This window comes from Sorex araneus, chromosome 8, assembly GCF_027595985.1.
Source record: "Sorex araneus isolate mSorAra2 chromosome 8, mSorAra2.pri, whole genome shotgun sequence".
NCBI lineage: Eukaryota > Metazoa > Chordata > Mammalia > Eulipotyphla > Soricidae > Sorex > Sorex araneus.
This window is the reverse complement of record NC_073309.1, coordinates 64,720,290-64,747,340: the sequence shown is the minus strand read 5'-3', so window position 1 is coordinate 64,747,340 and position 27,051 is coordinate 64,720,290. Positions and strand designations below refer to the sequence as shown.

The window sequence follows — 27,051 nt, the reverse complement described above, 5'->3', positions numbered from 1 at the left end:
GGGTGCGAGCTCGTGCCGCTCAGCCCTGCATCGCCAGTCAGCGCAGCCCAGAGCGCGGGGCGCGCTGCAGCCGGGGAGGCCGGCCGGGGCAGCTCCGGCGGCGGCGTCTGCGCGGGGACTGGACGCCTGGGTGGGCAGGGCCAGCCCCGGCGAGCTCCCGCCGCGCGCACCCTGGGGCGCGCAAGGTCGCACCTCCCAACCAGCTCTAACGCAGCCCGAGGACCGCGCACTTCCGGGTTCCGCGGCGCTTCCGCTTCCGGGGTGGGACTTGCCCCGCCCCCACCCGGCACGCGTGCGCGGAGCGGGGCGCGGCAGGGCTGCGGGAGTCTGCAGCGTCGTGGGGCGTCTCCTCCTCCTCCACCTCCTCCTGCGGCGGCGCCTGGGGGGCGGCGGGCCGGGTCTCCGGGGGTCCAGCATGGCGGGGCGGCGGGTAGAGGTGGACGGCGGCGTCCTGGAAGGGGTGAGTGCGGCGCGGGGCGGGCGGGGCGCGGCCCTGGCGGGGAGCCCCCCGCCCCGTCTCACCGCGGCCCCCGCCCCCACCCCCGCAGGGCGGCCAGATCCTGAGGGTCACCACGGCCCTGAGCTGCCTCCTGGGCCTGCCCCTGCGGGTGCAGCGGATCCGCGCCGGGCGCAGCACGCCGGGCCTCAGGTAACGCGGGCTGGGGCCGCGGGGCGGGGGCGTGTGCACGCTCGGGGTGGGAAGGTGATAGGGCTCTGGCCGGAGCTAAGGACCCTGGGCGCGGGACAGGGATCCCAGCTAGCCGGCTAAGCTGCCAGGGTTATATATATATACATATATATAAGGTCATGGTAGACAGCATAAGGAGAGTGTTCAAACACAGGAGGAGTAGATCTCCCTAGGAGCCAGCAGTAGTGCTTCCTGGCATCCAGCTCTAGCACACACACACACACACACACACACACACACACACACACACACACATTAATTCCAAAGGATATAGGCACACATTATATTATACAAAGGATATATTCATCACCCATCACAGCACATTGTGCAATAGCCAAGATCCAAATGCCCGACTGTGATAATTGGACCAAGAAGTTGGGGTTTGTATGTAGCACTGCACTGCAGCACTGTCCTCCCGTTGTTCATCGATTTGCTCGAGCGGGCACCAGTAACGTCTCCATTGTGAGACTTGTTACTGTTTCTGGCATATCCAGTACACCAGGGGTAGCTTGCCAGGCTCTGCCGTGTGGGCACGATAGTCTTGATAGCTTGCTGGGCTCTCTGAGAGGGACGGAGGATGGAACCGGGGTCCGAGGAATGCAAGGCAAACGCCCTACCTCTGTGCTATTGCTCCAGCCCTGGGTCAGGCCTGGTTAGTACTTGGATGGGAGACCGCCTGGGAATACCAGGTGCTGTAGGGGTTTATATACACAACGGAATACTTTACCACTCTAAGAAAGAATAGAAGCATGCAATTTGCTGCCACAGAGGGTGCCGTGCTGAGAGAAGTCAGTGGGAAGGAACGGATGGAGGCAGAATGATATCTCGTATATGGGACTTAGAGATACACAGGATAGCAACAGAGGGCCAAAGGCAGCATAATGGGAGCACAGATCCCTAGGGCCACTCTCTTCACTCACCACGTCTTTCTTCCTGTCCGAATTTCTTTTATAGTTTATTTGTTGTGGTTTGGGAAGATACAATAGTATTGAAGTTTATCGCATTGATCCACAAAATGACTGCACCCTACTGCCACTGAAGTGCTCACGACCCTCAACTGCCGTCTTTCAATTTCTTCTAGTCTGGATAAATTTCTATTTTGTCAGGACACAGAAAGTGGGTTAGAACCCACCTTCATTGCCTCTGTTTAATTTGATCCTCTTTCAAGGCTGTCAAATTGCACTCAACGTTCCCGGTTTAGGTACTGTAGTTGAATCTTAAGGGTATGATCCCGGTGAATGAAGTTTAGCCTGTAGCAGGATCCATGAGTGATGCAGTGAAGCATGGTCAGACTAGTGATTCTTTGGTAGTTACTTTGGTTTTCCTCTTATGGACACTTCAAATTTGCCAAACATACCAGTGTATGCTTATCTCTACTAGCCAGTGGACTTGGTGCATAAAATGAGCAAACAACACTGAAGCTGTGGCCCTTACTGTAGTTAGTCTTGCTGTTTTCTTGCCATTTGCAGTTGTATAAGTGTGTCATAAAATGCGGGGCTCTAGGCAGGCTGAATGTACACGTTTTGATGCAGTGTTATGACCTGAAGGCCTCAACATTTATCTGGATTGGAAATGATTCGAGATTTGTGTGATGGACAGCTGGAGGGGGCAGAAATCGGCTCAACAGAAGTAACGTTTACACCGGAGAAGATCAAAGGTGGAATCCATACAGCAGATACCAAGACTGCAGGGTGTGTATTACTTGTCTTACCTCTTAAGTGTGGACTTCGGAGTTCAGTCTAGTATAGCCCCTTATTAAACAAATGGCTTTGGTGTCTTTTTTTTTTTGCATTGTATTGATTTGTTTTTTGGGGGCCCACACCCAGTGCTGTTCAGGGCTTACTCCTGGTCCTGCAGTCAGGAATCAGTCCTGGCAGGGCTCTGGAGACTCTGGGGGGAGCTGGGGGTTGAACCCAGGTCAGCTTCTAACAAGGCAAATGCCTTAGCCATAGTATTATCTCTTTGGTCCTGTTGGTCAGCTAATTTCATGGGTTTTGTTTTTGTACTGTGCCAGGGTTTCAACCCAGGTCGTGTGTGTAAAAGGCTTATGCTTTCTTATGGAACCACATCCCCTGCCCTTAATTTCCTCACTTTAGAAATAGAGAAATAACATTCCTTAGGGTTAGACACTGTCTACAGTTTTGGGTATCTGATTGCTGGGCACCCCTGACAGAACTCATGGCTTACTCCTGCCTCTGTGCTAAGGGGTCACTCTTGGTGGTGTTTGGGGACTTTTGGTCCTGAGGATCAAAGGAGGGTCAGCTACATTCAAGGCGAGCACCTTTACCCTTATCCTGTCTCCCTGCCCTCTCATTACTCATTGACTCTATTGATAGCAGTAATCCATTATTTGCTTATTTGTTGCAGGGCTTTCTTTGTTGTTTTGGGGCCTCATCCTGCCATTCTCAGGGGGTTGCTCCTGGTGGTACTCAGAGGTCAAACCCTCTTGCATGCAAATTATGCATTCAGTCCATTGAGGTATTTTTTTTTCTTTTTGGGTCACACCCAGCAATGCACAGGGGTTACTCCTGGCTCATGCACTCAGGAATTATTCCTGGCAGTGCTCGGGGGACCATATGGGATGCTGGGAATGGAACCCGGGTCGGCCGCGTGCAAGACAAACACCCTACCCACTGTGCTATCATCGCTCCATCCCCCCCAGTATCTTTTAAAAAAAAAAATTCATTGCAATTTCAGCTTTACATGCAAAGGTCTACACTTGCTTTCTCACTTGAGAATGATCCAACCTGTCTTGTTTTGGGTGTTGTTGTTGTTGCTTTTGAGCCACACTTGGCAAGTGTGTGCTCCAGGCTTACTCCTGGCTCTGCACTCAGGAATCATTCTTGGCGAGGCCCAGGGGGACATAGGTGGTGCTGGGGATCAAACCTGGGTTTGCCACACGCAAGACAAGTGCCCTGCCTGAAGTCCTCCTCCTCCTCCTGGGGCCCCAACTTGGGCCCATCTTATCGTGGGGCGCTGATGCTTTCCCGAGACTCGGAGTGGAATGCAGCTGAGTGTCTCCCGCCTTTCCTCAGGAGCGTGTGCCTATTGATGCAGGTGTCCATGCCCTGTGTGCTCTTCGCCGCCTCCCCATCAGAGCTTCGTTTGAAAGGTGGAACAAATGCAGAAATGGCACCACAGATCGATCACATGACTATGGTAAAGACTTTGTTGGGGGTGGCAAGATAAGACGGTCTTCTAGGTCTTTTTTCTTTTTGGGTCACACCTGGCAATGCTCAGGAGTCAGTCCTGGTGGTGCTCAGAGGCCCATAGGGGATGCTGAAGATTAAACCCGGGTTGGCCACGTACAAGGCAAGCACCTTACTTGCTGTACTATCGCAAAATATGTTACATATTTTATGTATGACTTATTTTGTAAGATAGAAATTATGATTTGGGAAAATTCAAAATAAGAATGAAATGCTGCTTCTTTGTTTTTGGGTCATCCCAGCTGTGCTTAGGGCAACACTTGGCTCTACGCAGGGATAATTCTTGGCAGGACTCAGGGAGCTGTAGGTGTCCTGGGGATTGGAGGCAAGTGCCATACCTGCAGTACTATTTCTCTAGCCCCTTAAATACTCTGTTTTTCGGGGGCTACACCAGAAAATGCTTAGGGTCTGGACCTGACTCAGTGCTCAGGGATCAATGCAGGTGGTGTTTAGAGGACCACGAGTGCTGGGAACTGAGCCCCAGGAACGGCAGGCAGATCCTGTACTTCAGGCCGTCAAGTCATCATTCTGCTCGTAATACTGTGTGTGACAAGTATCAGAGGAGGTAGGGAAATTAAAAGCACCAGACAGTGTTGGAGATGGGACATGAAACAGTGTGATGACGTTTCCTCCAAAAATCAGAAAGAGAGTCACCTTGTCATCCAGCAGTTCCTTCTTGGGGCATTTTTCCCAGGTTGGGAAACATTCCTTGTGGAATGTTTCCTGCAGTTGAATAAGCTTTCAAGCAGTGATCTTCTGCTGCTGACTATCAGACTGATGCTCATTTGCAGAAATGCCTGCCCACCAGAGCTTACACTGTTGGCCTTAGAGTGGTTTTCAGCCGCACAGAGCAGTGCTGGTATATAAGAAAATGAAAGTCACCGCTCTAGATATTTTCAAGGTTTTTTTTTTTTGTCTTTTTGGGTCACACCCGGCGATGCACAGGGGTTACTCCTGGCTTTGCACTCAGGAATTACTCCTGGCGGTGCTCAGGGGACCATATGAGATGCTGGGAATCGAACCCGGGTCGGCCGCGTGCAAGGCAAATGCCCTGCCCGCTGTGCTATCTCTCCAGCCCCAAAATATGTTTATGTTACGAGATTTCAACTACATAAATTGAGAACACAGAGTGGAATGCTGTTTACCAGCCAGCCTGCCTCCCTGCCTTCCTTATTTCCTTCCTTTTTTTTTTGTTATTTAAAAAATGTTTTTTCCTTCCTTTCCACCCTCCCTCCCTTCTTCCTTCCTTCCTTCCTTCCTTCCTTCCTTCCTTCCTTCCTTCCTTCCTTCCTTCCTTCCTTCCTTCCTTCCTTCCTCCCTCCCTCCCTCCCTCCCTCCCTGAAACAGTGTGATGACGTTTCCTCCAAAAATCAGAAAGAGAGTCACCTTGTCATCCAGCAGTTCCTTCTTGGGGCATTTTTCCCAGGTTGGGAAACATTCCTTGTGGGAAACAACCTGCAGTTGAATAAGCTTCCCTCCCTCCCTCCCTTCCTTCCTCCCTCCTTCCCTCCCTTCCAAAGGAGGTCTCTCGATCTCTTTTTTTTTTTTAACTTTTTGTTTTGAGGCCATACTTAGAAGTGCTCAGGGATTACCCTGGTGGTGCTTAGAGCCATGTCTTCTGGGGATTGAATTCAGGTTGACTCTGCACAAAAGCAAGCGCTTTCTGGTGTCAGAGCAGTAGATAATAGGGACGTTTGCCTTGCAAGACCCAGGTTCAGTCCCCAGCATCCCATATGGTTCGCTGAAAACCACAGGAGTGATCTCTGAGCACTGAGCCAAGTAATCCCTCAGCACCGCCAGCTGGGGTCCAAAACAAACTGAAGACAAGAAAAGCAAAGCATGTTCCTTTTTTCCTGACCCACTCTTCCGTATCTCTGGTCCTTCATTTTATTAGTACTGAGATAGTGTGGTTTAGAGTGGTGTTAATGTTTATGCCTAAAGCATACAATATTAACTCGACCACACCCACCAGAGAACTAGTATCCCTCCACCTCTGCTCCCAAGTTCCTTCCTCTCTGCCCCTCCCTTTCCAGTTCCCATTTCATTTGTGCGTGGTGGGGTAGGCGTCACATCCAGCAGTGTTCTAGCACCGACTCCAAGTTCTGCATTCAGGGATCATTCTGGGTGGGGCTCTGGGAACCATATGTGGTGCTGGGAATTGAACCTGGGTTTCCTGCAGGCAAGGCATGAGCTTTGCTGTCTCTCTGGCCCTCATTTAATTTCTTATACTATTTTATATTGACTTTATTCCCCCCTTATTGCCAGAGATCCAACCCAGGGCCTTACACTGACCCATAACTGCACCTTGTATGTAACTCTTTATGGGGAAGGCTAAAATGACCACTGACTAAAGTATCAGTTTCATATTTTTTCATTGAATTGGCTTGTACAGCTCTTATTAATTAAATATTAAACTCACAACTTGAGTACGTATTTTATTTGAAAGATAGAAATAGTCCAAACTTCTGTTCACTTTTTATTTGGCCTATTACTAATTCAGTGCAGACCACTTGTTTAACATATGTACCATGTCAATGAGGAGTGGGAGTTAAAGTAACAACGAGCTTATTTTTCAGGTTTTCAAGCCAATTGTTGAAAAATTTGGTTTCACATTTAACTGTGACATTAAAATGAGGTAAGTTATTTCTTAGTCCTTTGACTTGTGATAACTAAAGTTAAAGATTGTGGAGAACGTAGATCTTAGAGAACTGCCATTTTGGATCCCAGTTATTGCATCGTGCTGGTAGGAATGTGTGCTTTGAGGCATAAGGAGAATCAGCAGGGATCTGGCAAACTGAACACAGCCACACGTGATACTCACCTGTTCATGCTTGGCATTCTCCGTGCTCATCTTGGACTAAAGCTCCGTAGATGGTGTGCAGACGGCTGTACTGGGCATGCCAGGTTCTGGAGAAGAGATTTCTGGACCTGATGCCCACAGTATCGTTCTTGAGAAGCGTATCGGCATTCGGGTTCTTTCTCCTTGAGATGTCCCTTTTGCCACAGATAACAAGGCCAGATATCTCGGTGTGGCATTCCAGCACGTGGCTTTTTTTTTTCCTTGCTTTTTGGGTCACACACACCCAGCGATGCACAGGGGTCACTTCTGGCTCATGCACTCAGGAATTACTCCTGGCAGTGCTCAGGGGACCATATGGGATGCTGGGAATCGAACCCAGTCGGCCGCATGCAAGGCAAATGCCCTACACGCTGTGCTATCACTCCAGCCCCCGCACTTGGCATTTTCATACCAACTTCACCTGTTTTTGTTCTCCTGCCCGTACTTCTAACATGCCACATATTCTAACTGTGTAATTTCTGTTCCTTAATCATGCTTTGTGCCTTCATATGTTTTTTGTCTTTATGGTCTTCCTCCTCCACTCTCCTAAAAACTGGGAATCCCATAGATTCTTAAAATGAAGCCTGTCGTATCTGTGTTGCTGCCTTCGTGGTGCTGGGGTTCAGCCCGAGCCTCACGCAGGGCGGGCAGGCGAGCTGAGCTGACCTGCTGACATCCCCTGGGCTCTCTCACTTCCAGAAGTGTCCCCTCTGTGCCGTCCAGCTGGCAGCCCAGCCACAGTGCCTGTTTCGGAGCATTTGAAGTGGACTGGCACAGCGGGGAGCTGAGTATGACATCTTGGTTGGTTCAGGTGTCAGCAGCTCGGGATTCCAGATCGATCAGCCTGGATCCAGAATAGAAACTTGCTATGTAAATTACACTGTTACTATATTGTAAGTATTCAACATTACACACGTCATAGCGCCGGCTTATGTGAGTATTTCTCATCCGTGCCACAGGGGCTACTACCCAAAGGGGGGTGGCGAAGTGATTATCCGAACGTCACCAATTAAGCAGTTGAGCCCTATAGACTTAACTGACCGTGGCACCGTGACGAAGATCCACGGACGAGCTTTTGTTGCTGGTGTTCTGCCACTTAAAGTAAGTTACCTCGCTATTCTTTTTTCTTTCCTTTTTTGGGTTTTATGGATCACACCCGGTGATGCTCAAGGGTTTCTCCTGGCTCTGCACACGGGAATTACTCCTGCAGTACTCGGGGCACCGTATGGGATGGCCCAGGTTGGCCAACAAACCTGGATTGATCATGTACAAGGCTGATGCCCTCCCCACTGTGCTATCACTCGGCCCCTCTCGAGGTATTCTTAGAAATGTATATATTTCTTGGGGCTGGAGCAATAATACACCGGGTAAGGCATTTGCCTTGCACATGGCCTACCCAGGTTCGATCCCTGACATACCATGTGGTCCCCTGAGCACTTCCAGGAGTGATTCCTGAGTGCAAAGCCATGAATAAGCCCTGAATATCGCTGGGTGTGACCCAGACACCAGAATTTGGTGTTGCTTGGGGCTGGGACCAGTGGTGCTCAGGGTCTGGCCCTGGCTTTGTGCTCAGGATGGGCCCAGGCAGTGCTTGGAGGACTGTATGTGGTGCCGGGGATTGAACCAGGCTTGGGCCACAGGCCAGGAGAGTGCCTTTACCTCCTGGGCTATCTCTTCATCCCGACGTATCTTTTGATAAATTATGTCGTATAAATTTTGAAATTACTGAAAAAAAGTTGATTTTTCAAGGAATCTTTTTATTTTTTTTAATCTTTTCTCTTGGGTTGAAAATTTAGTTTTTGTGCCTTTTTATTTTTGCTTTTTGGGTCACACACAGCGATGCACAGGGGTCACTCCTGGCTCTGCACTCAGGAATTACCCTGACAATGCTCAAAGAACCTTATGGGATGCTGGAAATCGAACCTGGGTCGGCTGCGTGCAAGGCAAATGCCCTTCCCGCTGCCCCGATGTGCTATTGCTCCAGCCCCTGAAAATTAAGTTTCAAGAATAATTTATTATTTTGTATGTCTTTGGAAACTTAAAAACAGTTATCAACATAATCATTAATTTTATCTTGTTTTTCTGTTTTACCAAAATAGATGGCAAAAGATATGGCTGCGGCCGCTGTGAGATGCATCAGAAAAGAGATACGGGATCTGTATGTTAACATCCAGTCTGTCCAGGAACCGAAAGACCAAGCTTTTGGCAATGGAAGTGGAATAATGTAAGGTGAACTGCCTGTTCTTGGATATTGGCTAAGAGTATGGAGTAGCAGTTCTGTTTAGGTTAAACATTTATAGTCCTTAGGAACCAGAGAGAAAGTACAGCAGTCAAGGTACTTGCTTTGCATGCTGCTGAAGGGATACAATTCCCAGAATCCCATATGATCCCTCAAGCCTGCCACTCCTGGGCACTGCTGGGCGGCCCCCCAAGCCCCCACCCCCCAAAAAAAAAAGAAAGAAAAGTTTTTTTTACTCTGAACTTTTTTTTTCTGACATAGCTTTTTCATTTTGGTGTCAGATTGGGCCTTCTAGAGGCAAGGTGTGTGCCTTCCCTCTGAGCTATGGCCCTGGGCTTTCTGTTACATCTAAGAACCCTTCTGAGTTAGTCAGAGAATACATAATGCTTCCTGAGATAGTTGGCTTTAGTGTCAGAAATTCCTTCTGAAATGTAAAAATAGTAGCACTGTCGTTCCATCATTATCGATTTGCTCGAGCAGGCACCAGTAACATCTACATTGTGAGACTTGTTACTGTTTTTGGCTTGCCGAATACGCCACGGGGAGCTTGCCAGGCTCTGCCATGAGGACGAGATATTCTCAGTAGCTTGCCGGGCTCTCCGAGAGGGGCGGAGAAATCAAACCCGGGTCAGCCACTTGCAAGGCAAACGCCCTACCTTCTGTGCTATCGCTGCAGCTCATAAAAGTAGTATTTGTGAAATTTAAAATTTTTAAAGTCTCAAAAGTTTCTGTTAATTTGTTTGAGATAAATGCCTGTTCTCCATCTTGATTGTAATATCAAAGACTAAACTAGTGCCAGAGAGGCAGTAGAGGAGAAACTCCAGCTGCAGTTTAATGCCCTGCATTGCCTGTGGCCCACTGAGCATTGGGCCCTGCCAGGAGTGACCCTGAACCTTGCTTTGTGTGGAACAACTGCTTGCCTACTACAGTAGAACAAAACACCCCTGTGCAACAAACCCAAGATTCTTGTAGAAAGAGAGACCTCTCCAAGTCAGTCTTGGACGACAGAGATGGCTCTGCCCAGGGCTTCTTTCTGGGTCGGGGGATCTGTAAGGGGTCACTCTTGGCTCTATACTCACGGGTCACTCCCGGCAGTAGCTGCGATACCGAGGTGCAATGCTGGGGATTGAACCTGGCTTGGCCACACACAAGGTAAGTGCCTCTCCCACTGTACTATCCTGGCTCCGTTTCGGTCGATCTTAAAGCATTAAGATACTTTGTGGAATAGTATGATTGTGCAGTGATTCCACTGTGTATGGGAGGGCCATTTCTCAATTGTGAGTAGTTGTGATTCTGAGATGATTTTTGGGGGGCGGGAGGAGGGATTCACACCAGCATTGCTCTGTGGCTGCTCCTAGCGAGGTGCTCAAGGGATCATGCAATATTGGGGATTAGATTCAGACCGTTGCGTGCAAAACTTGTACTCCAGCCCTTTGTACCAGCTCCCTGGCCTGAATCTAATATAATTGTCATAAATGCTAAAGGATTCTAATGTTTTGAAGAAGAGAATGTGAATCATGCCGTACTCTCCAGTAATTTCTCTGTGTGTGGTGGGGAGGGGTGCGGTGATATGGGGAGGGACGGTACCAGGGATTGAACCCAGAATCCCACACTTGAGAGAATCATTAGTTCGACAGAAGAATTTCATTTCTGCAATGTACTACTTAGATTTTATTCTGTGTGGGGTGGAAGGGAGGGGTTGGGGATGGTGGGAGGGATACTGGGATCATTGGTGGTAGAGAATGGGCACTGGTGGAGGGATGGGTACTTGACCATTGGATGACTGAAACCCAAGCACGAAAGTTTGTAAGTCTGTAACTGTATTCCACGGTGATTCACTAATAAAAATTAAAAAAATAAATAGACTTCCATTGAACCAGGAAAAAAAAAAGATTTTATTCTGTGTATCTAACAGTCACTGTTCTTTTGTATGTGCATAATTTTATAGAATATAAAGAGTAACACTTTTTTTTTCCATATAGCATTGTTGCTGAGACATCCACTGGCTGTTTGATTTCTGGGTCAGCACTTGGTAAACGAGGTAAATGAGGGGAGCCTCTAATTCCCATTGCTAGGCTAGGACTTTGAAGTTACCTTTCTGGATTAGAGTGTTACAGAATGCCATGCAGATAGTGAGTTCAAAAGGAAAGGGGTCACTGCTTGTGTTCTAGAGTCAGTTTGAACCTTGGTCTGTCCCCGCACTCTGTGCCCTGAAGAATGTCAAGCCTGTGGGAGAGATGAATGACAGAGCACACCCGTCGCTGTTCTGTTAGGTCCCCAGACAGAATGGCCAGGCTCGGGCGGGCTGGGATTGAGCCTGGGCTCCTGCATGCAAGGCATGGGCCTCACCTGTGGAACTGTTTAAACAGAAGTTGATTTTGTTTGTTTCATTATCGACTCCCTCCCCCGGCCCCCTCCCTGCGGTGCTCAGGGCTCCGTCCTGGGTCAGGAGTCATACTGGTGATGCTTGTCTTTAGAAACCATGAGAGAGTGCAGTGGGCCGAGTGCATGTGTGCATCCAGGAGGTCCTAGTCAGGTGCCGGTGTGTGTCTGGTCTCCTGAGCACTGCGGGGAGCAGTCGTAGATCCAAGAGTAGCCCCCGAGCACCCCAGAGTGTGGCCACAAACCAGGAGCATTAATGATCAATACAATGTCAGTTTTTCTTTTCCTTTCTTTTCTTCTTGGTTTTGGACCACACCTGACTGTGCTCAGGGCTTACTCCTGGCTGTACTCAGGGGACCAGATGTGGTGTCAGGATTGAACCCAGAACTTGTACTTGCAAAGCATGCACTTGAGCCTTCTGAGCCGTCTCCCTTGTGCTGTGATCTTTTCTTGGAGGAGCGGGGATTGTTGGGTTTAGGGGCTCAGGGCTCATTCCTGGTGTTGCTCAGAGACCATCTGCAGTGCTGGGGACCAGACCAGGGTTGGGTGTAAGCAAGGTAAGCACTTTAACCCCTGTGCTCTCTAGCCCAGGATTTTTATATTTTGTGTGTGGGGAGGTTGATTTTTGAGTCACACCCAGCAGTGCTGAGCACTTACTCCTGGCTCTGTGCTCAAGGATCACTCCTGGTAGTGTTTGGGGTGCCAGGGTTGAACCCCAGACAGCCGCCTGCAAAGCAGATGCCTTATCTGCTAGACTATTGCTCCAGTTCCCTCTAAGCCCAGGACTTGTAATAAGATAAAACTTCCTGGTTTTTTCCGTTACCTTTGTGCGTTTAAAGATATAAAAAGTTTTTTGGGGGCTGGAGTGATAGCACAGCGGGTAGGGCGTTTGCCTTGCACTCGGCCGACCCGGGTTCAAATCCCAGCATCCCATATGGTCCCTGAGCATCGCCAGGGGTGATTCCTGCGTGCATGAGCCAGGAGTAACCCCTGTGCATTGCTGGGTGTGGCCCAAAAAGAAAAAAAAAAAGTTCTTGAACTGACTGGATCTTGCCATCTGTTTCTCCATCATTCTGTCAGGACGTCTTTGTTCAGGAGAGTTACTACCATGGCGTTTTCTCTGCTTATTGTAGCTGGAACAAGGAAGAATGCAAATGCAGATTTCTAAAGAAATTATGGCTTCATGAAAGATGTTTTTGGTAGGGGGTCCCTCACCTGGCAAGGCTCAAGGTTTTCTCTTAGCTTTGCACTCAGGATAACTCCTAGTGTTCTCGGGGCACCATGTGGGGTGGGAGGGATCGAACCCAGGTCAGCCCTACCCACTGTACTGTCGCTTCAGACGTTTAAGGAGATACGGAGGTGGGTTTTTTTTTTTAATTTTTAATTTTTTTTATTGAATCACCGTGTGGAAAGTTACAAAGCTTTCAGGCTTAAGTCTCAGTTATACAATGCTCGAACACCCATCCCTTCACCAGTGCACATATTCCACCACCAAGAATCACAGTATACCTCTCTCCCAACCCCGCCCTCCACCTCTCCAGCCTCCCCACTCCGCTTGTGTAGCTGATATTACTTTACTTTGATTACATTCAATATTTCAACAAAAAACTCACTATTATTGTTTGGAGTCCCCCCCCCCCCCCGCCAAAGTCAGACCCACTGAAAAGGAAGCATTTCATAATTTGTTTTCCATTGCTGAGAATGAAGAGATATGAGTGGTTTTGGGTTTCTGTATTTTAGTATTTTAGTAATTAAGTCCAGAGAAATTTTTGCCAGAAGTTGCATCATTGCAAGCTCGTACCTCTCTGCTACTTTATATTCCACATATGAGTGCAATCTTTCTATGTCTGTTTCTTTCTGACTCATTTCACTCAACATGATACTTTCCATGTTGATCCACTTACATGTAAATTTCATGACTTCATCTTTTCTAACAGCTGCATAGTATTCCCTTGTGTAGATGTACCAAATTTCTTTAATCAGTCATCTGTTTTTGGGCACTCCGGTTTTTTCCAGATTGTGGCTATTGTAAACAGTGCTGCAATGAACATAGAAATGCAGATGTCATTTCTACTATACCTTTTTGCCTCAAGGAGATACGGAGGTTTATTCCATTCAGAGTACAAACCAATTTTGGAACATGAAGAATTTTTTGGGGGAGCCAGGAAAATGCTTCAGAAGGCTGTCATAGCATCTTTGTATGTGGGAAACCTGGGTTTAAGACAGAAAGAGAGAGAAAGGCTAACTTTTTTCTGTTTTCAATGGAAATGGTTTGCTGACCTCTGTTCCCAAATCATACAACATATATTTAGACAATTGTTTCACAAGTTGTACTTTGAAAAACAAAAAAGCATTTTCATATGCTGATATCTCCAAAGATTAAACATACATAAAGGTGATTTATTATGAATTGACTGAGCAATAAAAATAGTAAAAGAAAAATCCATTGAGTGAGGAGCTGGAGAGATCATAAAATAGGTAGGACAGGCTTGTAGACATCTGACCCTTGTTCAGTTTTGAGCACTGCCTGGAATGCTCCCTCAGCACAGAGCCAGGAGTAAGATCTGAGCAAGCTGTCAGTGAGATTAGGATCCTAAAAATGTTATGTAAGTGCTAACTGTAGTACTGTCGTTCCATTGTTCATCAATTTGCTCAAGCGGGCATCGGTAATGTCTCCATCTTGAGACTTGTTACTGTTTTTGGCATATCCAGTACGCCACAGGGAGCTTGCCAGGCTCTGCTGTGGGGTCAGAATACTCTCGGTAGCTTGCCGGGCTCTCCAAGAGGGAGGGAGGAATCGAACCCGGGTCGGCCATGTGTAAGGCAAACGCCTTACCTGCTGTGCTCTGGGCTCCAGCCCAAGTGCTAACTAGGCTGTATTAAACATTTGCTTCTTAGTGACTCAGGTCTTCGTTATTTTAATGCTATGCTGTTGTAGGTGTGAATGCAGACAAGGTTGGAATTGATGCTGCTGAGATGCTGCTCTCAAACCTCAGACATGGTGGCGCTGTGGATGAGTATCTGCAGGACCAGGTAAATGACACTGTCAGGATTATAGAGACCCTTGGGGGGGGGGGGTCCCAGGAGGTGGCTTAACTGATTGGGCTCATTCTTTCCATGCAGGAAACTGGGGGTCAATCCCCACCACTTTATGGTGCCCTGAGCACCCCCAGGAATAACTCCTGAGCACCACTGGCTGTGGCCCCTAAGCTAACAAAAAGCAGTTGGGGGCCGGAGTGTGATTCGGTTCAGGACTTGGCTTGTATGGCAAAGCTCTGAGATTAATTCCTGGTACTGCATGGTCCTTTGACTGGGAATTACCCTGAGCACTGAGCCAGGAAGAACCCCCGAGCATTGCAAGGTGTGTACCCCAGCCAGAACCAAATAGGCCATACGGATTGTAGAGAAGTTAAGGCATTTCCCTTGCCTATGGCTGCCGCTGTGTCAGTGGTTCGGTTCCCAGCACCAGAGTTCTGAGCACCGTCAGGTGTGACCTCCCAGAAAGTCAAAAATCACATTGAGATTTGTGCATTTGGCGACTAGATAGAATCTAAGTTTAATTTTTTGGTCGTCCCCCCTCCCCCCACAAAGAAAAAGAAAAACCAACTAGTAGGTGCTAGGGAATCAAAACCCAGAATATCGTATATCTAAAACATGTGCTCTGCCATGGAGCTTCATCCTTGCTCCTGAAAATAAATTGTAAATCTTTGACTTTCAGACAGTGAAGTCAGTGTGGTTTAATCTGGGTGTTGTCTTTTATTTCATCCCATTTGTTTTGGAGGGTTGAGGGTAATTCCAGCGCTATGCTTGGTGTCTTTGGCGGAGAAACCCAGAGACCCGTGCTGTATGGGGATCAAACCGGGGTTGGCCACAGCAAGGCAAGCACCATAGCCCTGCTCTGTTTTTTTTTGGTTGGGGGTGGGGGACACACCCAGTGATACTCGGGTTACTTTTGCCTCTGTGCTCAGGAATTACTCCTGGCGCTTGGGGGACTGTATGGGAAGCTGGGGATCAAACATGGGTTGGCCACATGTCAGGCAAACACTACCTGCTATACTAGCTCTCTAGCCCCTGCACTATCTTTCAGGTTCAAATGTTGTAATTTTTTATTATTTTTTGGCCGTACCTAGCAGTGCTCAGGAGTGACCCCATGGCAGTGTTAGTGCCATCACACCTCGGTCAGCTCCATGCAAGCCAAATGCCTCACCTTATCTATCTCTCCAGCCCCACAGAATGTAATTTTATTTTATTTTTTTTATGCTTATTCATTCTTAATTTTTATTTACTTTTTGTCTTTTTGGCTCACACCCAGAGATGCTTAGGGGTTACTCCTGGCTCTGCACTCAGGAATTACTTCTGGCAGTGCTCAGGGGACCAAATGGGATGCCGGGGATTGAACCCGGGTGCTGTGTGCAAGGCAAATGCCCTACCCGCTGTACTGTCGCTTCAGCTCCCAAAATATAATTTTAGAAAGTTGAAATCTGTCAGAAGGTGGTCTGATTCAATAGGCTTTCAACTGCATTTTATTTCCAGACATTTAGTTTTTATTTAAGATATAGTTAAGATACTGTTACAAAGCTTTCATGTTTGAGATTCAGCCAGTGATCAAACAATCCATCAATCCACCCATCAAACCTCTTGTCCCTCCACTAGTGCACACTCCCCACCACCAGTGTCCCCAGTATATCCCCCCACCCCATCCCAGTCCTCACCCTGCCTCCATGGCAGTCAGTTTCCCCAATACTCTCTCTCTACTTTGGGGCATTATGTTTTGATCAAATTTTCCCACCACCATTCAAGCCTGCTTGCCAGGGGCAGATGCTGCATCATTTATTGTCCCTTGCTCATTTTGAATATCATGGGTGTTGCAGCCACATGCTTCTGGAATCCTATATTGTAGATGGTTGGGTTCCAGAGACATTTCCGTAGGGCACTAATCCATTTTGGGATTTAATCGGTGTCTCTAAACCAGGGCTGTTGATGCGCTAAGATGGCACCCAGATGCACATTATGGGGGTGACAGCCAGGCCGATGAGCGGGTGGGGAGCTGTGTAGGGACAGCCTGGCACCTTTGTCACCATGGGGCATGGAGATTTAGTCCTGAAACCCGCATCCCTGGGCCTTACAGGAAGCTCTTGGTCGCCCGGATTCCATCTGGAGTAGGCGGGAGACTGCACCTGCTCCATCTGGGGTGCTGGTGAAACTGGCTCGGTATGGAGCCCGGAGAGATCCCAGCCCTGTGGTGTCTTCCGGGACTGGCTGGGTATTTTGATTTCTAGCTTTTTTGTTTCACTTTGGGGCCACACCCGGTGGTGCTCAGGGCTTACTCTCAACTCTAAGTGCAAGGATCACTCCTGGCCATGCTCAGGGGACCATGTTAGGTGCTACCGGTGATCAGGTCAGCTGCGTGCGAGGCGGCCACCCTACCTGCTTACTAGAGCTTTAGCCCCTTGGTTTCTGGTATCAGAATTGGAAATGTCAGACTCCTTACTGCAAATATCTATGAGTGTGTGACATTTTCCTTCTTTGTCCTTTTTTTCCCAATAGCTCATCATTTTTATGGCACTGGCCAATGGCGTTTCGAGAATTAAGACAGGACCGGTTACACTCCATACACAAACGGTTATTCATTTTGCTGAACAACTGACAAAGGTGAGGATTCCTTCAGAAAGAGTCAACATTTTCACATTTTCTTTCGTGTGTGGTACCAGGGTCTCCTCACACATGAGGAGAAGAGTGGTTGATGTTTGTTGTTGTTGCTGATATTTTTTTGTTGTTGTTTTGTTTTGGGGGCCACACCTGGCAGTGCTCAGGGCTTAGTTCAGGCTCTGCACTCAGGGATCCCTCCTGGTGGGACTCTTACAGGGTGCCGGGATCCAGCCTGGGTCCCGGCCCTGTGTAAGGCAGACACCCTGGCTGGTGTGTGTTCTCTGGCCCCAAGAGTAGCTGGTTGTAATCGTAGCATGTTTGAGATCAAATTTTAATCAATAGAAAGTTTAATAGTCACCATTATTGCTGTCGCTCACTGAGTCCTCTTTCCATGGCAGGCACTGAGCTAACCCAGAGATTTCGATCAGTGTTAGCGAGTAGTGAGCATTCCTGCTGTATAGATGAGTCAAGTAGAAGGATTAAGCTACTTGCCCAGGCTACTTGGTTGTTTTGGTTTTCTTTTTGCCTTTCTGGGTTTTTGGGGTCATTCCTGGTGGTGCTTGGGGACATCTTATGTGGTTCTGTAGACTGAACCAACATGAACTTCAGGCTTAACACTTACACTGTTTTTCTACCCCATCCATATTTTTGTGGGAGAGGGTTTGGTCTGCACCCACTTGTGCTTGGTTACTACTCCTGACTCTGTGCTCTGAGGACTGTTCCTGGGTTGAACCAGAATTGGTCTCATGCAAAGCATGTGTCTTTTTTTGTGTGGAGGGGAGGGGATGGGAAGTCTGCCTTTTCTGTAGGGCTCATCATTTTTTTTTTTCTTTTTGGGTCACACCTGGCGATGCACAGGGGTTTCTCCTGGCTCTGCACTCAGGAATCACTCCTGGCGGTGCTGGGGGACCGTATGGGATGCCTGGGATTGAATCCCGGTCGGCCGCGTGCAAGGCAAACGCCCTACCCGCTGTGCTATTGCTCCAGCACCCCCCCACCAAAATTTTTAAAAAACAATTTATTTTGTGTGTTTTCAGCCCACACCCAGCGCTGATTCTCTCCTCCACTCTGGCATTGCCCAGTACGATTTTTAAAAGAGGTTCATGTCATGGTCACGTTGTTTGTGGAATTTTGAACTCTGATATCTTTTTCTACTCTGTTAAGTTTTCATGGCGTTTCTCAGGGTGAGTTGTCTAATCTTTCTGTGCCTCGGCTCGTCTAGTTTATAAAGGCAGGCGCGCCACCACAGGTCCCTGACGCTCGTGTCCAACTCTGACGTCCTGGAGTCGTCACTAGGCCTTATGTAGGCTAACGGTGGCTCCCAGGCCGCTGCTCGTTTGTCTGCATTAAATGTTTATAATATGAAGAATGTTGGGGGGGGGTTTGTGTTTGTTTGTTTGGGGCCACACCTGGCAGTGCTAAGGGCTTACTCATGGCTCTGTGCTCAGATCACGTGTGGCACACTATGCATTCATGCAAGGTAAGCTCTTTAACCCTTGTGCTGTCTCTCTCGCCCTTCAGGGAAGTTTATATGAGTACAAGAATATGGCTACTAAGCTTAGAATTCAGTGCTTTTTTAACAGTGTCCACTGTGTGTCAGCAAATAACCGCATAAGTACTGAGATTGGAGAGATGTTTTTTTTTCTTTTTGGGTCACACCCGGCAGAGCTCAGACTCCTGGCTCTGCACTCAGGAATTACTCCTGGTGGTGCTCAGGGGACCCTATGGGGTGCCGGGGATCGAACCCGGGTCGGCCGTGTGCAAGGCAAATGCCCTCCTCACTGTACTGTTGCTCCAGCCCTTGAGATTGGACAGATTTTTAAACATTCCTGTTTAAAAAGACCATAGAGCGATGGGTTTTGAATTTTATTTTAATGAATTATAATTCTAGGCATACTTGAAATTTCTTTGCCACAAATGCAGTCAGCTTACGTAATTGCTTCAGTTTGAATTTAGTTCTGTTTGAACAGTTGTACTTTACAGAAATATCGCATTCCTAGCATATCGTGATGAGACAAGTGTCTCAATGCCAGAATTAAATTAGTGAATTTGTTCACATTAGAACACAATGTTAAAGGGTGGAGAGATAGTAAAGTAGATAAGGCACTTGACTTATGACTGACCCAGGTTTGATCCCTGCATCCCACATGGTCCCCCAGGGAGTAACCCCTGAGTACAGGGCTAGGAGTAACCCCTGAACATCATTGGTGTGGCCCCCAACTGAAAAAAAAATAAAGCAAAAACAGTACAGTGCTGAGCACAATGATTAACAGTTGTTAATCATTAACTTCCCCCTTTTTTCTCTAAATTTGTTTTTTTTCTAGTAGTATATTTAGGGAATTAAATTGACAAGAAAATTTTGAGAGAAATGAAAGACTCATTTTAAAAGATAAAAGAAGTCTAAGTACTTTAGTGATGTTTTAAAAATATTAGTAACATTTGAGACTTAAATTTTGTTTGTTTTGTTTTGTGGTCACACGCAGCGGTGCTCAGGACTCGCTCCTGGCTCTGTCCTCAGCAGCTGCTCCTGGAGGTGCAGCGGTACAGGTGGGGAGCTGCAGATGGAACCCAGCGTGGGTGCGAGGCAGGCTCTCTGCACTGTGCTCTCAGCCTCTAGCTGTGAGGTTCAGACGTGGAATTCCCAGGGACTCTGATCCTGGACCCCACTCACAGAACTCCACAAAGTGGACAAGAGATGTATAGCAGGCAGGCACTTGCTTGCATGCAGCTGACCTGAGCTCAGTCCTCACACAACGTAGGATGCCCCAAGAACCACCAGGAGTGCCACCAGGAGCGCAGGGCCAGGGTAGCACAGCTGGGTGTGGAGAAGACAAGACAAAGCAACAGCAGCTGAAGAACTCCAGTTTTTACTCCGTGTGTTTTCCTCTGGACAGGAACTATGGTCTGCAATAGAGCAGTCTGTGTGGCTAGCCTGTTGAACTTCTCAAGAGTCATTTGATCTTTAGTTTCTTCAGTAAAATAAGTTTGATTTTAGATCCTGCATATTTAACAGAGAATGTGCGCTCATCATTTACCTGTCTATATTACTTACATACTGAATGTTCTGGTTTCAGGCCAAATTTACTGTGACGAAATCAGAAGATGAAGAAGATGCTTCTAAAGACTCTTATATTATTGAATGCCAAGGAATTGGGATGACAAATCCAAATCTCTAGATTGCCTTTTGAATGACACTTCAGTGGTATATTGCACTAATTCATCACATAATTTTTGCAGAACAGTAACTTCTAAGAAATTATTTTAAGGACCTGTTTCAAATTTGGAAATATTTAGGGTGTCATGAATTTGTTGAAAATCTTGTATTGAATCCCATTTTGAGTATCTCTTGAGATATGACCATGTAATAGAAATTGTTCAATACATATGTGCTAGCTGATTTCACTATTCAAGTGAAATAAAATCTTTTTGTTTCAAGTATGATTTTCCCTTCCCTTATCTGCCCTGCCCTGCCATTGTATCAAGCATGCATAATAATTGCAGATTTTCAGACCTTGCTGGTTTACTGAAATTAAGCCCTAAATAAACTTTTGTTCCGCTGAAGGTACGAAAAACACAACTCATCCATGTTTTGCATGCTTGCAGGAACCTGGGGCTTGATTCCCAGCCTATCTGTGGGAGTGTGTGTCACTGTCACTGTCATCCTGTTGCTCATCGATTTGTTCGAGCGGGCACCAGTAACGTCTTTCATTCATCTCCCAGGCCCTGTACAGTTGTATTTACAAATACTCCTTCAAGCAATGGCCTTCAGCTGCAGTATTTATGCTACTTGAGTTTTACAAAGCCTGCCCCTGGATTTCATATTTGCAGATGGCAATGAGAATTTTTTTTTCAAATATCTCTACCTAAGGTATATTTTCTTCCTAAAACTGTGTTGCCTGCAAAGGCCTTGCAGATCCTCCCAGCTAGCTTATCTTTCATGTTGCCTCTCTTCCTCTTTCCGAAAGAAATGTTTGCGGTTGTGTAAATCCCTCAAGTGCAGAAAATCCCAAGGCATCGAAGGTCACTTTGAAATATAGTCTCTGAAAAGTCTACTCAAACCTAGAAACCTACATTTTTCCCTTCTGTTTGGTTCATACCTGGTGATGTTCAGGGGTTAGTTCTGGCTCATGCACTCAGGAGCTACTCCTGGCGGTGCTCAGGGGACCCTATGGGATGCTGGGGATCGAACCCGAGTCATCTGCATGTAAGCCAAGACACCCTACCCGCTGTGCTGTGGCTCTGACACCTAGAACCCAGTCTGAAGGCAAGGGCTTTCAGTGACTCACCGGTCAGATCTTCCAGGACGCGCTGGTGTCCGTGGCTGTCGGGCCTGGAACTCTGCAGTCCTTAGGCTGGAGATGCAGCCTGGCGGGCACTTTTCAGGTTCCGGTAGCAGCAGCCGCAGGCAAGGCAGCACAGTGGGGCTTCTGCATACAGCAAGAGGGTTCAGCAAGGGGTGTGGCAGGTCTGCTGGAAAAGCCAGAGTTTGCAGGAGTAATTTTGGCAGAAACTGGAAGCAGGGAGAGACTTCTCTCTTTTAGCTCCACCAAGGGCTGCTTTTCTGCACACCTGCCCAGAAAACTAGGCGTGGAGAGTTGGCGACAGTGTGCACTCCTACACACACGGGCAGTTTGGAAAGGTGGCGGGCCAGCAGTACAGCAGGTCGGGCATTTGCCTTGAATACTGCCAACCCGGGATTGATCCCCGGCAGCATGAGTGGTCCCCTAAGCCGTGCCAGGAGTGATCCCTGAGCACAGAGCCGGGAATAAGCCCTGAACACTACAGGGTATAGAGTCAGCAGAATGTATCTTTCGGTCACTCAGTGTCCATGTAGGACTCGGACAGATCAGTTTCGTCTTACAACACCTCACCAGTTTTACTTTTGTCTAACAACTATATTGGTTTTTGGGTTTTTTTTTTGGGGGGGGGCTTTAAAAAGCTTACTGTGTCTTCCTTGAGAGACCAAAGTCTCAAGAGTCACTATACCCATATTTTGGTACTATTTTTGTCTATTTTTATTTAATCCTATTCAAATACTCTAACATGAAGACCAAATGAAGGACTGGGGCAATAGCACAGCAGGTAGGGCATTTGCCCTGCACATGGATGACCCCGGTTTGATCCCCAGCATCCCATACGGTCCCCAGAACACCGCCAGGAGTAATTCCTAAGTGCAAAGCCAGGAGAACACCTGAGCATCACCAGGTGTGACATAAAAAGAAAGAAAAAGGGAAAAAGAAGACTAAATGGAAATTCTGATTTTGTCTTTCTGGATGGGACTTAGGAAAGTATACACACACACACACACACACACACACACACACACACATGAGTCACTGTCATCCCGTTGCTCATCAATTTGTTCAAGCGGGCACCAGTAACGTCTCTCATTGTGAGACTTATTGTTACTGTTTTTGGCATATCGAATATGCCTCGGGTAGCTTGCCAGGCTCTGCAGTGCGGGCGCGATACTCTCGGTAGCTTGCCGGGCTCTTTGAGAGGGACGGAAGAATGGAACACGGGTCGGCTGCATGAAAGGCGAATGCCCTACCGCTGTGCTATCGCTCCAGCCGCCCCCCCCCCCCACAGTCACATATAAATCTTATGGATCTTTCTCTACACACACACACACACATTTGAAGACCCTCTAGTGAATGACTTTTAGAGTCACTTACAGGCGTTCCTTTAAGGAATACTGTCTTGAGTTACAGCCAAGTCTCAGGCTGGGAAAAAGCTAGGACAGACTCAAGACTGGTGAAAGAAACAAGTTCAAGTTGTTATTCTGATGTCAGCAGGATCAGATTCCAGATACCCGAGTAGAAAGACAACCCCAAATCCTTTTGCTTTTGCTTAGCATTGATTCAAAATGTGGCGCGTCACTGTGCTCACGTTACCAGCCTGGTGCCCTGAACAGTTCTCTGTCCGCAGGAGAGAGCTGCTCACACAATGGGCGGGTGTCAGATTGCCCGTTCACACCGTATCACAGCTGTCTCCAGAGCCAGGGGAGAAAAACAGATCTGAGTCTGGATCCTGCTTTCACCTGCTATTAGCTGTTGACCTTGGGGGAATTTGTTAAACCCTTGAACCAGTCGTTAGTCGTGGAAATAACATGTTTAGTTGCTTACAGGGATAGGACTTGAAATATTTAATTATTCAGGACTTCAATTCTTTTATAAAAGAAAGGAGACTGGAATCTCTAATACCCTTTCCTATTGTACCATCACTCTGGCCCCCACCAACAATGGTTTAAGAAAAATTCTACCTTAAGCAGAAAGACTGATAATCAGTTTATACCTAAATTGAATCGTGATGGGTATGTCAACTCCTGATGAAATGAGACTGCGGGTGCAACTCTAGGATCTCCTGAACCAATGGCCATTGATGAACCAGCCCACTAAGTGCTTCAGTTTGCCTTCGACAGTCCTGTGACTTGCTGTCATGAAAAGCAAATGTCCAGAGATGAGAAACTGGGCTTCTGTCATGCTGCCTTCAACGTGAATGGCTCCAAAACCTGAGTGCCCGAGAACAGATGACTGGTTAAAGCAACTTTGGAACATCTACACAGTGTAATACTATGCAGCTTGTTAGAAAAAGATAAAGTCACAAAATTTGCATAGAGATGGATTGACATGGAAAGTATGTTAAGTGAAATGAGTCAGAAAGATACAGACTGACAGAAAGATTGCACTCATTTGTGGAATATAAAGTAATAGAATAGGAGACTAACACCCAAGATTATTAAAGGTAAGTACTGGGAGGGCAGAGAGTCTCTTGCCCACACGCCTGGCAGTCCTCCCCGGGGCCCCTGAAAGGGGATGGGCTCCAGCTTCCCTCTCCACCCTGAGCAGAGCTCCCGGCGACCGGAGACCACCGGAACCTAGCTACAGCCATGTTCGAGGCCCCTCTCCACATGTTCGGAGGGTCCTCATGAATGAAGGTACGGGCAGAGGAACCCAGGTGTGTGTAATCCCATCAACGGCCAACATCCAGAGACTTAAAATCGAGCTTTCATGCGAATGAAGTGAAACTTATCACGTACAAGGGTGGGGACTAGGGAGGTGGGAGGGGGCGGCAGATATACTGGGGGGGTTGGTGATGGAAGATGGGCACTGGTAAAGGGAAGTGTGTTTGAATATTGTATAACTGACATAATCCTGAGAACTTTGTAACCCTCCACTTGGTGATTCAATAAAAAAAAAAAAAAATTGAGCTTTCAGAAATATCTTGTAGCCTACTTCTCCCTCTGGGAGAAACTGGCAAGCTTCTGAGAGTTTCCTGCCCACAGGGGACAGCCTTGCAAGCTTCCCATGGGGTATTCATATGCTAAATCCAGTAACAAGCTGGATCCCATCCCCCTGACCCTTAAAGAGCCTCCAGTGCGACATCATTGGGAGGGCCGAGTTGAGAGAGACTTCTAAGATCTCAGGGAAAGAACAAATGGAGAGGTTACTGAGCCCGCTCGAGAAATCCATGATTAATGGGATTTTGTGATCGTGATCGTGAAGTACTGGGAGGATTACTCCACAGCTTAGAAGTGGCCTCATATACTGGGGGAAAAGGCAGTTCAGTTAGAGAAGGGATAACCAAGTAAAGGGTACTAGGAGGATCCGCTCCGGATGGGAGACGCACCCTTAAAGCAGACTATAGACCAAACATGATGATCATTTAATACCTCTATTGTGAACCACAACACCCAAAAGGAGAGAGCAAAAGGGAATGCCCTGCTACAGAGGCAGGATGGGGAGGGGGGGCGGGGGTGGAGGTGGTGGGAGGGATGCTGGGACCATTAGTGGTGGAGAATGGGCACTGGTGGAGGGATGGGTACTCGACCATTGTATGACTGAAATGCAAGCACGGAAGTTTGTAAGTCTGTAACTGTACCTCACAATGATTCACTAATAAAAATTTTTTTTAGGAAAGTGAATGGCTCCAGAATGTATGAAGAGCAGGTGATGTCAAATGCCTGAGAATTCTTTGAGCTAAAATAGGGCGTGACGTCCCATCTCCCTTCTCTGTGTCTCAGATTTCTCCAGTTTCTTCACCACAAGAGAATAGAGGGAAAAGATTTTCCTCTCCTGGGCCAGGAGCCTGATTCCCTGTTTCTCAGTTTTGGTACCTACCTGTCCAACCCGACAGATACAGTTTAGGTTTGTGTTAATAGCCAATTGAGACTGCACCATGGAACTCCAAGGCGCAGGCAGGGCTGAGAATATTTCTCCAGTGCACTTCTGTCATTCAGTTGACTTGGCAGAGTTACTCTGACTCCCAGGTAGACAGACTCGCAAGGACCAGTGTACTAATCATTCCATACTGTGGATCTTTCTTCAGTCTGTGGATTTGTCCTCACCATCCTGGGAGGAGGCAGGCCCGTCACTGGACTAAGGAGAAGTAGATTTCAGAAAATCAGTGAAAAGCCCAGGAATGAAGCACAGATGGAAACACAATGTCTGCTCTCAGGTCACACAGTGGGAAAATGTTGTGAAGAGTTAAGAAATTAAGGAGAAGTCACAAGTCAGACCAGGAGAGTCTTCGGGAACCAACCAGAAGCACCTTGGACAGGAAGCTCCTGAAACAGAAGGCAGCACTGTATAGCTCTCCCCTACTTCTGAATATTCTGTCTCATTTATACCACTTTGCTTTTCAGAAAACCATCGTCAATACCAGACTTCTCTAAAAGAAATCTTGAAAAGGACTTGTTTAATGGCCTTTTTTTTTTTTTACTTAAAAATTATTTGTTGGGGACTGTGGGCAGAGTAATAGTGCAGAGCAGATAGGGCGCTTACCTGGGACACATCCGACCTGGGGTTCAATCCCCAGCATCCCATATGGTTCCTCAAGCCTACCTGGCATGACCCCTGAGTGCAGAGGCAGAAGTAAGCCCTGAGCACTGTAGGGTGTGCCCCCTGCCCCAAGACAAAAATCAAGATACTTGTCTATAAATGAATGAATTTACTTTTTATGTATTCATTTTAGTTTCAGGGTTTTATCTGGCAATACTCAGGGGTCACTCCTGACTCTGCATTCAGGAATTACTCCTGACAGTGCTCGGAGGACCCTATGGGATACCAAGGATCAAACTGGCATCAGCTGCATGCAAGGCAAGTGCCCGACCCACCATACTCCCTGTGAGCTCCGAACTTGCCTGGTGGCGGTGCTCACAGTGGACTACGGTGCTCACCAAGGATTACGGTGCCTGAGCTCCTGTGCAGACACATGTGCATGCCAGGGATCACACTTCTGGCTGGGCAGTCACACGTCTTTGAGTTACAGTGCTTGCCAGGGGTTGCAACCCTTCTGTGGTGCTTACGTATGCCTGACTCGGACACAGCCAGAAGGCGCAGCCAGGAAGAGACCACACTAATGAGAGTTTCCCCCGCTTCTGTTTGCAGTGCTGAGTATCGAATGAACCCAGGACTGCAGACACGGGCGACATGTCCTGTTCCCGCTGGCCCCAGCGTCCAGGAAGAGAGGCACCCTTCGTGGCAGTGCTGGTACATGTTTGGCTAGTGATTAGAGCTCGCCAGGAGTCTGCTTTTTAGCTATGGAGCATTATACAGCGGGGTACAGGGGAGTGCCACCTTGTCGCATGCTGGAAGGTTCCGAACCAAAGAGCTGTCAGGCCGTGCTTGTGCACAGAGCCATAGCAGGAATTATAGCCTTGGTCTCTCCCTTGCAAGGCTGATGCTTTTGCCACAGGCACAAGGCAACCGTTTAAAGAACACTGGTGGGGCCAGAGTGATAGCACAGCAGGTAGGGCATTTGCCTTGCATGTGGCTGACCCGGGTTCTATTCCCAGCATCCCGTATCCCCCGAGCACTGCCAGGAGTAATTCCTGAGTGCATGAGCCAGGAGTAACCCCTGAGCATCGCCGGGTGTGACCCAAAAGCAAAAAATAAATTAAAAATAAGAAATAAAGAACACTGGTCATGGTTTTGGTGCTGGGTTTATGTGCACAAGAAACCATTAATAGCATCTTAACCACAGAATCTCAAAAAAAATAATTAAAAATATTTTAGGTGCAGGAGAGATCATACAGTGGCAGGGC

The 27,051-nt window shown here is 47.7% G+C and overlaps 1 protein-coding gene across 3 annotated transcripts; it reads left to right on the top strand.

The window, feature by feature from the left end:
* Positions 1–273: 273 nt before the first annotated feature.
* On the top strand, positions 274–20,441 carry RTCA (RNA 3'-terminal phosphate cyclase). 3 transcript variants are annotated; one of them, XM_055145887.1, is made up of 11 exons: positions 274–460; positions 549–649; positions 2,236–2,379; positions 3,724–3,847; positions 6,474–6,532; positions 7,696–7,837; positions 8,836–8,960; positions 10,958–11,016; positions 14,296–14,390; positions 16,905–17,009; positions 19,490–20,059. In XM_055145887.1, the coding sequence occupies exons 1-11, from the start codon at positions 416–418 to the stop codon at positions 19,658–19,660; spliced, it is 1,170 nt and encodes a 389-aa protein (XP_055001862.1). In that variant the 5' UTR covers positions 274–415; the 3' UTR covers positions 19,661–20,059. The 3 variants fall into 3 exon arrangements, with proteins under 3 accessions (XP_055001862.1, XP_004614711.1, XP_055001863.1); XM_004614654.2 differs by lacking the exon at positions 19,490–20,059 and adding an exon at positions 20,081–20,441 and having other exon boundaries at positions 277–460; XM_055145888.1 differs by lacking the exon at positions 274–460 and having other exon boundaries at positions 550–649; positions 2,221–2,379; positions 19,490–20,062.
* Positions 20,442–27,051: the final 6,610 nt, after the last annotated feature.

What these genes read in the sequence shown, in the direction of transcription:
- RTCA (XM_055145887.1), top strand. Translation starts at nt 416, where the DNA reads ATGGCGGGGCGGCGGGTAGAGGTGGACGGCGGCGTCCTGGAAGGG. An exon ending in GCAGATACCAAGACTGCAGG is followed by an intron (nt 2,380 to 3,723) that starts GTGTGTATTACT and finishes GCCTTTCCTCAG; the next exon opens with GAGCGTGTGCCTATTGATGC. An exon ending in TTGCTGAACAACTGACAAAG is followed by an intron (nt 17,010 to 19,489) that starts GTGAGGATTCCT and finishes GGTCACACGCAG; the next exon opens with CGGTGCTCAGGACTCGCTCC.